We start from the raw sequence: 13,567 nt of genomic DNA, 5'->3' as shown, positions 1-13,567 counted from the left end.
CTACAACTACATTGATTTATCCAAAACCATTTTAAAATTATATTTATTTTCATCCACTCAACCAAACAAGTTTCCAACACAAACTTAACACAGCAAGTATATTAAAACTAATGGCTGATTCATTATAGCTACCAGTGGCAGAATCAGAATATTTTAAATGAGGGGACAAATTAATTAATAAATATTATATTATATAGATATATATTAAAAATCGAAACAAATATACTAACTCATATAAAATAAAATTAATTTAAAAATATTTTTAAAATAAAAAAGCTTACATTATAATTATTCTCTTTAAGTTATTATAATAACAAAATTCAATTTAGTTACATGATAATTGTAAATTTTTCATATGAAATTAATAATAAAATATACATTAATTTATCAAAACCCATTTCACATCCCATTACAATGTAGCATACTATACATAATGCATGGATATGGATCAATATTGATAGTTTAAATTTATCATGATAGATTATTTTTAAAAATAAAAAAATAATTTTTTTCTTTTTTTCTTAAAAGAAATAACCTTTAATTTTGCAAATATCAATCTCTACTCACCAACAACAATTGATAACTAATTCAATTAAAATTGATATAACATTTACTTAATTCAAAATAATCAAATCAATATCTATTATTCAAAAACAATTTAAAACTATTAAAAAAATCAAGAGGGTAATTGCCCCTTAAATCTCCTATGTGGCCCTGCCACTGATAGCTCCCCTCGTATTATTTTATTCACCACTATAGAGTGGTGATTTTTTTGCCTTCCACATGAAAATTTTCTTGCTTCTAAACTATATGTATTTTTATACTTTCATATGGTTCTTTCGATATTATGGATTTGATTAAGGGCATTTCTATATATTTATAAACAATAAAATAATCAAAATACTTTAAAATATAAAAAAATAAAGGTTTTGGGTAGGGATATTTTGATATTTTTATGTTTTATACACAATATAGTTATACATGTACAATCTAAAAAGTTTAATTCATCAAAGTTGGGTTTATTATGATCTTTCAGCCACATTTATACTTATATATATATATATGAATTGCTAGTTTATTCAAAAGTAGTTATATGTAACGGAACCAGCGCTTCATCCACAACAACTGGCCAGCCAAAACAACAAGTCATCTTTCACGGTGCAACAAAAACCTGCGACCTTAGCTTTATCTGGTGTGCGCAACCACTCCAGCTGCATCACAAAACTAATATTAAAAGGTTATTTACTGATTATATAGACAATAAAACCCGGGTTCTTTTAGAATGCCAATCAGCACCAAGTAATATGATGCGTGTAACCAAAACCTTAACTTAAATATTGATCCACTTGTCCTCACCGGCCATCGTAAGAAAACAATTATTTATTTCCATTTAATCAGACAAGAATCACACTAAGACGTGCTTCTTTTTTTTTTTTTGCACTCGATAAATTATTTGCTTACATTTATTTATTTTAAAAAAAGAAGGAAAAAAAAAGGAAAACCACCAATCAAGAATGGAAAAGTGTTGAAACCACTAGCGCCAGCTGTCACTTCATAAATGAAGAAGCTCACCCCTCAAACCCCTAAACAAACACCACATAAGCACACTCCTTTTGCCACAGCCTCCGCTCCTTCACACAACCTCTCCTCTTCTTCTTATCTCTGTCGGAACCTGGCGTCATGTCCGCCCTCCACCGCCGCGGATCCGCCGTCCTTCAAACCGCCACCACGATCGCCACCCCCATCTCAACTATTGTTACCATCGGTACCATTTCCTGAAATCCCGGCCCTGTCTCTTCATCTCTTAATCTCATACTGCAAAAATAATAATAACAAGAATTCACTTTCAATAAACAAGAAAGGAAAATAAGCTTAAAAATGGCTGCTATGAAGAGCTATAGCGTGTGCTTGAGGGAGTCTGCCCTCCAGCTTCCGCGCCATAATTGCGTTGATAATTACAAGAGGTTTATCTGATCCCCTTGTTAATTCTCTTGTTAATTTCTTTATCTGTGTAATTTTTTAATTTATTTTTTGCATTGTACATCGCCTTGTATATTATTATCATTATTATTATTATTATTTAACAGGAGTGGAAAATGGAGGCCTCCCCAAGCTGCTGTAAAGCCTAATTTGCATCTTCCGATGCGCAGCTTTGAAGTTAAAAACATGTAAGAAACTGACTTCATATATGTCCTATTGTGAGTTTGATGAATCAATTGTTTTTTTTTCTCTGTTATTGTTATAATCCTTGAATTTAACACACATGAACTTACAGCCTAAGACCTGGATAGGTTATGATCAACGTAGACAAATCAGGGGCAAGGCATTTAACTGTAACAATGTGAATGGATTATTTATTTAAAGGCTTCATGAGAATATACGTGTTCCCTTTCAAGAATTAAAGCCATAAATGATTACGTGCTCTCTTCTATTGCAGGACATCAGCAGAGGATATGAAATCTCTTAGATTGATAACAGCCATCAAAACCCCATATCTGCCTGATGGTAGATTTGATCTTGAAGCGTATGATGCGTTGGTGAATATGCAGATTGCTAACGGCGCTGAAGGTGTTGTAGTTGGTGGCACAACTGGTGAAGGTCAGCTGATGAGCTGGGATGAACACATAATGCTTATTGGCCACACCGTCAACTGTTTTGGTAGCTCAATCAAGGTGATCGGAAACACTGGAAGTAACTCTACAAGGGAAGCGATTCATGCCACAGAGCAAGGTTTTGCGGTCGGAATGCATGCTGCTCTTCATATCAATCCATACTACGGAAAAACCTCCGTGGAGGGCATGGTTTCTCATTTTGACAGCGTGCTCCCTATGGGCCCAACTATTATATACAATGTGCCTGGCAGGACTGGCCAAGATATCCCCCCACGCGTTATTCATGCTATAGCTCAGAGTCCGAACTTGGCAGGCGTTAAGGAATGTGCTGGTAATGACCGGGTTGAACAGTATACAGATAAAGGAATTGTGGTGTGGAGTGGGAATGATGATCAGTGCCATGATGCAAGGTGGAACCATGGGGCAGCTGGAGTGGTTTCTGTTACTAGCAACTTGGTTCCGGGTTTAATGCGCAGACTTATGTTTGAGGGGAAGAATACTGAACTAAGTTCAAAACTCCTGCCCCTTATCGACTGGCTATTTCAGGAGCCGAACCCCATTGCATTAAACACAGCTCTTGCTCAACTTGGGGTTGTTAGACCAGTTTTCAGACTGCCATATGTGCCTCTTCCTTCGGCTCAGAGGATAGAATTTGTGAATTTGGTTAAGAAAATTGGCCGGGAGAATTTTGTAGGAGAAGAAGACGTTCAGGTTCTTGAAGACGATGACTTCATCTTGATAGCTCGTCTGTCTTAGTTAGTCAGTTTCGCTTGTTGAGAGTTCTAGTGTGGGTTCGCCTATTTCTGGTAACAATTAAAATAAATATTTGTAAGATTACAATAAACATTTGTAAGAAAAAAAAAAGGAAGCCATAATTCCCCCTTTTCTAGTCGTGATTTGTTTTAACAAAACATGTCTTTTTTCTCGGCAATGTAATTTTTTTAATAAAAAAATAAAGGCGGTTAAAATAAATATTCATGAAAAAATTTATGGATTTAAATTATAAAGAAAAAAAAATCTCTTTCATGTGAACTTCCTTTTTAACTCATATATTATGTTTCTGTCCAGACAAAAATATTTATTTATATCAAAAGCATTGTTTTTAAATAAAAATATATCATAATTTAAAAAGCAAATTTTAATGAAAAAAAATCATGACATAAAGAATGATTTTATATATAAAAAAAAATAAAAAAATAGATATTTGACTTTTATATAGTATTTATGAGCAATTCTTTCTTAAAAAGAAACTACATATTAGATTCATTTATAGTTATATTATCTATTCAAATATTTTTTTAATAATTTTAATTTTTTAAAATTATTTTAAAATGAAAAAAAAACTAGAGGTTCATTTAAAAAAAGATGAAGCATGCCTAGGCGTCAAAGAAAAAACTTGTGTGTTTGCCTTAAAAAAAAAACATAAACTGGGTCATGTCTATTTTTTTTTAAATGAGTCATATTGTTCATTGTAACAATTTTTTTGTTATCTTCCATGATTGAAAAATCTAGATTTCAGTTTTTTAATCCTCAAATTTTAATTTTTAACTTGTTTACTCAGCATTCATTTCAACAAAATTTAGTCATCTCATGTAACTAGAAAATTTAGATTTGAGTTTATGGAGCTCAAAAACTCAATTTTATACTTGTTTTTATCCAAAAACACATGGAAACGATACTTTGCAATAAAAGTCAATAATTTTATGTGATTGAAAAATCTAGTTTCCAGTTTTTGAACTCTTAAAAGTTTATTTTTAATTTGTTTTCACCTAAAAAAACACATCTAATGATCTTTAATTATCTATTTTCAACCACAAATCACTTTTTAACACAATATAAAAATTACACTTTTTAAAATGAATCAATTGAAAAAAAGATTAATTTTTTTGCGCCTCGACCCAAAGTTTTTTCTCATGTTTTATTTACTTTCTCACCCCTCTCAATTTCCTAAGATCAAAACAACGCAAAAAAATAAAGTTTTGGATTAAAATATAAACAACTAAATTATAGGGATTAAATTTAAAAAATTAAGCGATTAAAGTATATGAAACTTAGGACTGAAACATAAAAAATAAAGGAGGTATATAAAAAGTCTAAAGAAAAAAAACCAACATGAAGAAAAAAATTAATAAAGAAAAAGAAAAAAATATATGAATTAACTGGGTTAACCCGTCAAACCTGAGATCCGTGTCATGAAATTTTGATAACTAGATGGAAAAAAATTTAATATCAACAAACTAAATAAAAAAATAATTAAAAAAAAGACATCAACCTTTTCACCATCAATTGCACTGTGCAGTTCATAATGAAAGGCATAAAAAAAAGCAAAAAAAATAAAATAAAAATAAAGGCACCAACCTTTTCACCGTGGACCGCATATAATATTAAAAGATAAAATTGGAAGAACAAAACTAATGAAAAAAAAGAAAAACAATCCAAATCAATTGGGTTAACTCGCCAAATCAGGTTAACCCGTTAAATATGAGATTCGTATCATGAAAGTTTAATAACTAAATAGAAAAAAAAATTAATATTAATGAACTAAATTAAAAAAAGGTTAATTAAAAAGGAAAAAGCAAAGAGAAAAAATACTACAAGAAGAAAAAAACTAATGAAGAAAGAGAAAAAAATCTGAATCAACTGGGTTAATCCGTCAAACATGAGATTCATGTCATAAAAGTATGATAATTAAACAGAAAAAAATTTAATATTAAGAAACTAAATTAAAAAAATAATTAAAGAAGACAAAAAAACAAAAAGACAAAAAAAACTAAAGGCATTAGTTTTTTCACTGTGGACTGCACTATGCAGTCAACGGTAAAAAGCTTAAAAAGAAAAAGGAAAAAAAACAAAGCAATACGCCACATGTTATTTTTTTTCCTTACATAAAAAATATACAAAAAAGCTTAGATCCAAGAGTGTTAGGTCTTTCTGCAAAGATATACGCACAAGTCTTTGGTTTAGTTGCAACGCTTGATCCAAGAGTAATATTTATAATATTAAACTTACATGACTCAAGTTTAAGTAAGTCTGGTTGCAACGCCAGACCCAAGAGTCTTGGATGTAGGTCTGGCTGCAAGGTCATGTCATAAAAGTGTGATAATTAGATAGATTAATTGAAAAGGAAAAAAAACTAATAGGAAAAAAAAACTAATGAAGAAAAAAAAATCTGAATTAACTGAGTTAACCCTTCAAACCAGGTTAACTTGTCAAATTTGAGATTCGCGTCATGAAAATTTGATAACTAAATAGAAAAACAAATTGTCAGGTTAACCCAGAATTAACTGGGTTAACCTGTCCAGCTCGAGATACGTGTCATGAAAGTCTGATAATTAAATACAAAGAAATTTAATATTAACAAACTAAACTAAACGAAAACAATTAATTAAAAAGAAAAGAAAAGAAAATTTTAGGTTAACTCGTCAAACTATGTTAACCCGTCAAACTCGGGATCCGTGTCATGAAAGTTTGATAACTAAATAAAAAAAATTTAATATTAACAAACTAAATTAAACATAAAAAACTCATTAAAAGAAAAAAATACAAAAAAAAAAAGCAAAAAAAAACCCATAAAGGCAAAAAAAAGAAAAAAAAAGAGCAAAAAAAACCAAAAAATAATAAAAACAAAAAAAAAGGAACAGTTTTATACATGTTATAATTGTAATATAATATAATATAATAATAATAATAATATAATAATTATTATTATAATATATCAGTGTAATGAAAATAAAAGTTGTGGAAAAATTATAGTACTTTCCCCACATTTTTAGAATATTGTTAATAAGCTAGCTCTGTTTGGGGTCACGGTGAACTGTTTTAAGAATAAAGAAGGACAGAGTATCAGGTGGTGGGTTTTTGGACGAGTCATGAATGGGCGGGCTAACGCTTTGCTCAAGCCCACACTTATGCATACCCAGGCCCATTTTCTTTTTGGGACAACAATAAAGGGAAAAGGTTTTCAATAATGATTAGTTTGTAGGTATAAGGCGTCACGGAACAAATCTCCTTGGGTGGTGTAATTAATCCTACCGGTACAAAAACTTCCTAATTTAGAACTGTTAGACGGCGGGGAGGTCACAATAATTTGCCACTTCTTATTGGGCCTGTTTGCTTGGGCAATCTATCACATCCAAATCCAACTTATTGTGGGCCAGGTGAAAGCTGGACTCTATGATCTTTTAGTTACTGTACGAAAATGGGCCAGGGATAAAGTGGGCCGGAAGTGCCTCTTTTGCTTGTTCCCTTTCCCGTTGAAATGTTGGGTATTTCTAACACTACATCCAGGATGGAAAATATTTTATTATATTTTGTTGCTTGTTCAGTGCTTTTGTTATGAGATATTTTTTACATGAACCTGGAGCTGGAATTCAGCTTCAATGGCAGCGTGCTAGAAGAATCCATTGTCATAACCAGTGGGTGCAGCAGAAAGTAAGGCAAAGTGAATGGTTAGGATTAGGAAATTCAAGGGCTAAGGGGAGTTTTTTCTGGGCTGCAACAGGCATCGGTCACGGGTCTGCAGAACTTCACCGTCCGCCCTTAATCATCCCTGTTTCTTACTCATCTGCTTACAAAGATCACCAGCTCTGACCAAAAAATCTAAGGAGAAAATCATATCAAATTCTCAGGTAGTGTTTTCTTGTGGAAAAGTTTTTAGTTTTATCTAAAAGAAATTTAAGATACAAAAAATAAATACTAATTAGAAATAAAAAGTGTTTTCTTAATATTTGGTTCATTTAATGTTTTATTTTTATTATTTTTAGGGTAAACTGAACAAGATCTCTGTTTTCTATATTTTAAGAAAATGTATTTAATAAACATGCTTTCTTAATTTTTTATAGAGCAATTATAATCTTTTTAGAACAAACAAGAAAACTAGAAATAAAAAATGAAAAATTATTTTCTAAAGTTAACACGAAAAAAAATAAAATTCCTTGATATTTCCTCACCTTATATTTCAAAATTAATTCCACTAATACATAAAACAATAAGATAATTGCAAGTGTGTGATCGCTGATGGATATCAAGCCGACGAGCTCTTTCTTGTGATTTAGCTATATATTGAAAATAGCTATTCATCCATGGATGATATCACTGAGCGTGTCCGGAAAAAGAAAGAAATAAAACAATTACCTTATTTATTCCCAATATCCCAATAATATTAACGAAACTACTACTAAGCTTACCACTCAAAAAACAAAGAAGAAAAGAATAAAGGACAAGGTGAGAAGATAGAAAAAGATTAAAGAAGGCAGACTCTTGCTTCCTATTAATCCTCTTGTACTTGATCTGCATACAGTAACTTCTCCTACATAGATATATGGTCATATATATTAGTTGTTGCCGTGAGCCAAGTGGTCATGGCGAGGATTAGAGCGCTTCTTTTGGAGCTGATAAAGCAAAGCTTGATTTTCCTGGTGTAGAAGAAATGCTTTCTTTCTCAGCTTCTCATTCTCTTCTTTGATGCTTTTGTTCTCCATGTACAGTTTCAAGTTCTTGATTTCCATCTCTTTCTTGACCAGAACCAGTGCCACCCTCTTCCCTTTTGACAACCTTCTCCTTCTGTTACATCATACAGTATTTAATACTCAAATTTGAGATCAGAGACAGAGAGAAATAGAGAGAGGATGAAAGGAAACTAACCGGTTGAGTCTATGATATCGAAGGTTGTGTCCTTTTGATGGCTGTTGATTGCTAAGAGCAATATACAAGGGACTGCATGGGCTCAGTTTCGAACAAGTAACAGTACACATTTTCCCCCCTTTAAAGTTTAGTTTCTGCGTCACAGAGAAATGGGTGACTGTTCTTTTTCCTGTAAAAAGATACGTAAAGGGGGGGGAGGAGAGCAAAGATTACAAGCAAGGTGGGTTTTGGGGCTTGTAGTAGATGGTAGAAACTAAGAGAAACCAAATGTGAGTTATATAGATGGGGTAATGCGGTCGTGCTTTTCATGATAATGATGGCATGAGGACTCATGATTACAAAGGCCAGCAATCGACGAGGAATGCCGAGAAGATGAAGGAAAAAAAAGAAGAGGGTTCTCCTTTTCTTTGGCCTTTTTTTATTACCATTTCAGAAAGTCTAAAGACCAATAAGCTGGTTCAATTGGTGGGGGCTTTTGTTGGGCACACAGAATAGGACTATACAATCTTAACAACTTGAAGTCACTTTTTTTGAAATTCAGAACTTTCCCCTTCAGTTTCAACACGACTGTACAGCTTCTAGTTACTGTTATGATCCTAGTTCGGAAAATACTAACGCGTATAAACCATTCCATGTGCTGCAATGATGAACATGATTAATTAAGCTGCATATAGACTTGGAATTCATTCTAGGGCAGATTATCCAAGTTCACATGCATAATTAGGGCAAAAAATGCCCACCAACTATCACTGAAAACGTGAAACAGATGGCTTCCTGGAGTGTAAATAAATGCACGATCAGTTCCTCGGGAGATGGCAAAACTCTAGTCCTGGTAGGCGAAAAATTAAGACACCCCTGGTTTTGCTCCACCGTAAGATAATAAGCAGCTATGCATGCTTTGTTGTTATCTCATGCCTCGTTTGCTTGTGGGAAAGCAGCATGCTTTGTTGATATCTCATGCCCCGTTTGCTCGTGGGAAAGCAGTTTTTTTTGGGAGCTGGTTTCGATGGAAAGATATCCGGCGGTAGTGATATGTAAAATAAATTAGGAAATATATTTTAGTTTTTGGCTATGTAAAAAATAATTTATTTATGTTTTTTTTTAATTTGTTAAAAAAATAAGAATTAAATTTGACAAATTAAAAGGTTGAATTATTATGAAATTAAAAAAAATCTAATTTCATAAATTATTTTAAATAATAAAAATTACAATAATAAAAAGAATAGAGATTAAATTTGACAAATAAAAAAAATTAAAAGAGGATAGAATTTAAAAATAAAATTAATTTTATATATTAACTCAAATAAAATAAATAACAATAAAAATAGGGACTAAATTTGATATATAAAAAATCTTAATTAATAAAAAAGATAAGATAAAAAAAAATATCAATTAAAAGAATGAAGATCAAAGTTGGTATAAAACTCAAATAAAATTAAATTTTAATGAATAAAATTAAAAAAAATCAAAATAAAATATATAACAATTAAAAGATTGAAAACCAAACTTAATATAATTAATAAATAATAAGATATTTTTGAATTTATAGAAATTTTAAATAGTATTTTATTTATGAAATAGAAATAAAATAAAAATATTTTTATAGAAATCAAATAATTTTTTTTACTAAATAATATTTTATATTGATAAATTTTTTAATTATAAATAAAATTAATAATTTAGAAGTGTTCGATAGCACGGAGTCCTTCTGATTTCGGATAAAGTAGTTATTTATTAACAAATGGAGCAGCTCACCATGTCTGACAAGCACAAGAACAGCCAGCGAAGAGTCAACACAGTAGATATTCAATAATAATTAGGTTTTGTATGCTGTCCAGAAAGAGAGAGAGAGAGAGAGAGAGAGAGAGAAAGGAAGATTTTAGTGTGGGCCTGAAAAAAAGATAGTCTGTGGACCGGACCGGCTAGTCAAAACTCAAGAAAGCCATGGTTTCTTTTCTGTTAATTAACCTATAACCTTGAGTAGGTGCTGCTTGGTACAATGCTAATCTAACAAGAGTGAAAAAGTTTCATCAATCGGTTAAAATGTTTTTTTATTTAAAAATAAAATAATACATATTATTTTATTTTTTAAAATTTATTCTTGATATTAATACATTAAAACGATCTAACAATATAAAAAAAATAATTAAAAAAAATAAATAATAAAAATTTATTTTTTTAAAATAATATTTTTCTACTGCAAATGCAAAAACAAGCAGGTTCGATCCAATTAAATTAAAGCATGTCATCTCAATCTAAATGAAAGAATCTGTGAAAATTTTATATCTTACAAAGTCTCAAAATTTCAAATCTTGGTGGCTAAGAAGGAAACATGGCCTCCCAACAATATTCAATTAATCTCGTGTGTATTTGTATATTCTATGCTTGACCTTATCTCCAAAGATCATGCATGATGTCGTGAAGCAGGGGTTAAGTTATTGAACAAATCGATCATGCCAAGAATTTTGCCCGTAATTAACTTCACTCGGGCATGGAAAGAGCAGATTGTCAAAAAAGCTCCAAGAAAGTTTTAATGTCTAAACGAATTGTTAGACATAGCTAGGGACATCGTGTATGAAAAGGTTGTTCTTGAAAAGTAGGCACAACCTCTGCAAATTGTCTTTGCTCTTTTCACTAGAAAGTCCTTGCCGTATTAATTAAGCTCTCCAAATACTTTTTTTATATGTATAAACAAACTGTTCGAGTTCAGACAGAATTCAGAAACTCCATTTTTCCCCTACCTACTCGTTATGCTTAATCATTTGCATTAACGAGAAAAAACGCACTAACAAGAATATTTAATTGTCGTGGAAACGACTTAGGTTGCATGCATTGCACTGTTTTTTAATCATAGTCAACGTGTCGGTCATTAATTACCAGATAATTCTTGAGAATTATCCAACTAGATGGAGCCACTTGCTCACCACAACCCAAAATTGATCACCATTGTCGCGTCAGGATGTGAACAGACCACACGCTTCTCCATTAATCATGGGAATTTATGTTTTTGTGGCTTGTCTCCCTTATTCTGTTGATGGCTGGTTTATATCTAATCAGAATTATTAAGTACTTAGGAGCAAAACCACTAGTGTGGATTTTGGTGATGGCCATAGCATCTCCAAATCTTCTCAAAAATTTAAAAATATATTTTGTATTACACTCCAATCATATTTTTAGAAAATTTTGAGTTGTTAGTTTTTTATAGTTTTAAATTATTATTATTTTTTGTATTTTTGAATTATTTTGATGTACTAATATTAAAAATAAATTTTAAACATATAAAATATATTATTTTGATATATTTTCAAGAAAAAAATACTTTCAAAAAACAACTTTTATTATACTCACATACATATATGAAGGATTTAGGGTTTAATTAAAAGCTATTGTCTTGACCTTAACTTTGAAACGAAAATTATAACACAATTTTCATGTTAGCATGCATATGGTATTATGTGGTGAATTTGGTTGGCTAGAAAAAAAATAATTTTCAAAGAAGAGATTATTGATTAGGATGTACAATATTTGTTTTGATTATTCATCGTTCGATGTTGTCTTAAGACAAATGATGGAAACTATTAAGTAATATTATACTTGTTCAGAGTTTAAGAAAACATCCTTACTTAGTTACTTAGTCTAAAATATTTGTATATATTATCCCATGGTTTTATCTACCTTTTGCCTTTTCTTTTTTTAATATTGTATATACAACTTTTTGTTTTTCTTGCTAGTTTGTGATTAATTTAATGGCACTAGCACCAATTAATATCAAACCCTCTACTATTACAAAAACAAAACAAAAAACACAACAACATGGAGATTCACGAGGTAATCACGTGTGGGAACACAAGTGGGGGCAGCAGTAGGGCAGTAGCCAAGGAAAATGACCTTGGAAACGGAAGATGGGGTTAGGGCAAGGATAGTACAGAATCGAGGAAGATGAGGGAGTAGTAGTCAATATGGTTAGGTTTTTCTTTTGTCCCTTTTCTTCATGTAATCGAGTACCACTTCCATCCTCATTTATTTGGAAAACGAGCCTCCTCCATTTGGCCTCATCTTCTTATGCACCACCGTCATCATCACCGCCCCTCCCCTCTCTCATCTATAAAATACTAGAGGTGTCATCATGACCATGATAGTGGTGTTTTTTTGTCCAAGTCGATCATGTTCCGAGCCACTTCACATGGTCCCTGAACTGCCAATTGGACACTTGGCTTGGTTAGCCCGCCATCCAGTCCACAGTGAACTAGAGACTAGATCATATGGTACTAGCTACATGGCATCGATCGAAGGCACAAAAAACAGACCACGATGCTGCTGCGCGAATTATACATGGCGTCGAATTGGCTGTGCCTATCGCTGACTAACTATATGTGTTTTTTGGTGTTTTTTCCCTTGTGTTAGCTAGCCATTCATGTGCATGTACCTGCGTCTGATGCTGAGTTTTAATACCTCATCATGCCCTCCCTGAACAGAAAAAATGAACCAGCTATTCGATGAGGACCTGGACCACAGGCCTTCAATGCTCATGCCTCCTCTCTTGTTAATTTGTAGGTATATGAATATAGTCAACTGTAAAATCAAGAGCTCTCTATTTTCAAAATTGATCTAATTATACTTGGACGTCCACAGACAATAAGATTATTCTTCTTCTCTAAACATACCAGTGCTCTTTCCATTTTGTGTATATGCATCTCTCATTCAGTAGAGACAAACTATGTTTTTATGGGCTCCTCTCTGTGACCTCATGCCCTGCCTTCAACCACTTCAAATATTCGAGAACAGCTAAACTGCATGTATATATTGTGTGTTATCAGACATCATTCGTTTTGATTTGATATTTCGTTGTTGTTTGGTGTTTCGTTTGTTGTTTGTTCTTGTGTTCTTAACTGTGTCAAGGTGTATTTTAAAAATACATTTATCTTAAAAAAACATTAGATTAATGTTTAATTTTTTTGAAAAATAAAATTGAAATTGAAATTCTTGCAACAGAAGTCGAAAACTACGGTAATTAAGGAAAGAGACAGAGAATATGAATGGGTCTGCAACAGGAATTCAATATCAATTAAACATAAATAACACAATGAAGAAAAACCCTAGAAAAATGAAACTATAGTAAAAATCTTAATGGGTTTGAGAGACACGGTGGATATTAGTTTCACATGCAACATAATTATGATGATGAAGAAGTTGATGATGACTGTTCGAGCACCTCTCCCTATCCCTCTACCCTCCCTATCCCTCTACCAAATGTGGTCCAGATCTTCCGACGCCAAGTTCAAAATTATTATCGATGAAGACCTCTGATGCTC

The 13,567-nt window shown here is 31.9% G+C and overlaps 1 protein-coding gene and 1 long non-coding RNA gene across 2 annotated transcripts; one reads left to right on the top strand and one right to left on the bottom strand.

The window, feature by feature from the left end:
• Positions 1–1,573: 1,573 nt before the first annotated feature.
• On the top strand, positions 1,574–3,501 carry LOC133682820 (4-hydroxy-tetrahydrodipicolinate synthase, chloroplastic-like). The gene is made up of 3 exons (XM_062106351.1): positions 1,574–1,964; positions 2,088–2,168; positions 2,438–3,501. The coding sequence occupies exons 1-3, from the start codon at positions 1,879–1,881 to the stop codon at positions 3,366–3,368; spliced, it is 1,098 nt and encodes a 365-aa protein (XP_061962335.1). The 5' UTR covers positions 1,574–1,878; the 3' UTR covers positions 3,369–3,501.
• Positions 3,502–7,537: 4,036 nt separating this feature from the next.
• Positions 7,538–8,713, bottom strand: LOC133681341 (uncharacterized). The gene is made up of 2 exons (XR_009836501.1): positions 8,256–8,713; positions 7,538–8,174 (listed from the first exon to the last, which is right to left on the bottom strand). It is a non-coding gene; the product is annotated as an uncharacterized LOC133681341 (long non-coding RNA).
• Between the last annotated feature and the right edge of the window lie 4,854 nt (positions 8,714–13,567).

This window comes from Populus nigra, chromosome 2 (assembly GCF_951802175.1).
Source record: "Populus nigra chromosome 2, ddPopNigr1.1, whole genome shotgun sequence".
NCBI classification, from domain to species: Eukaryota; Viridiplantae; Streptophyta; class Magnoliopsida; order Malpighiales; family Salicaceae; genus Populus; species Populus nigra.
Note: the sequence above shows the minus strand (reverse complement) of the source record. Positions and strands in the feature narration are given on the sequence as shown.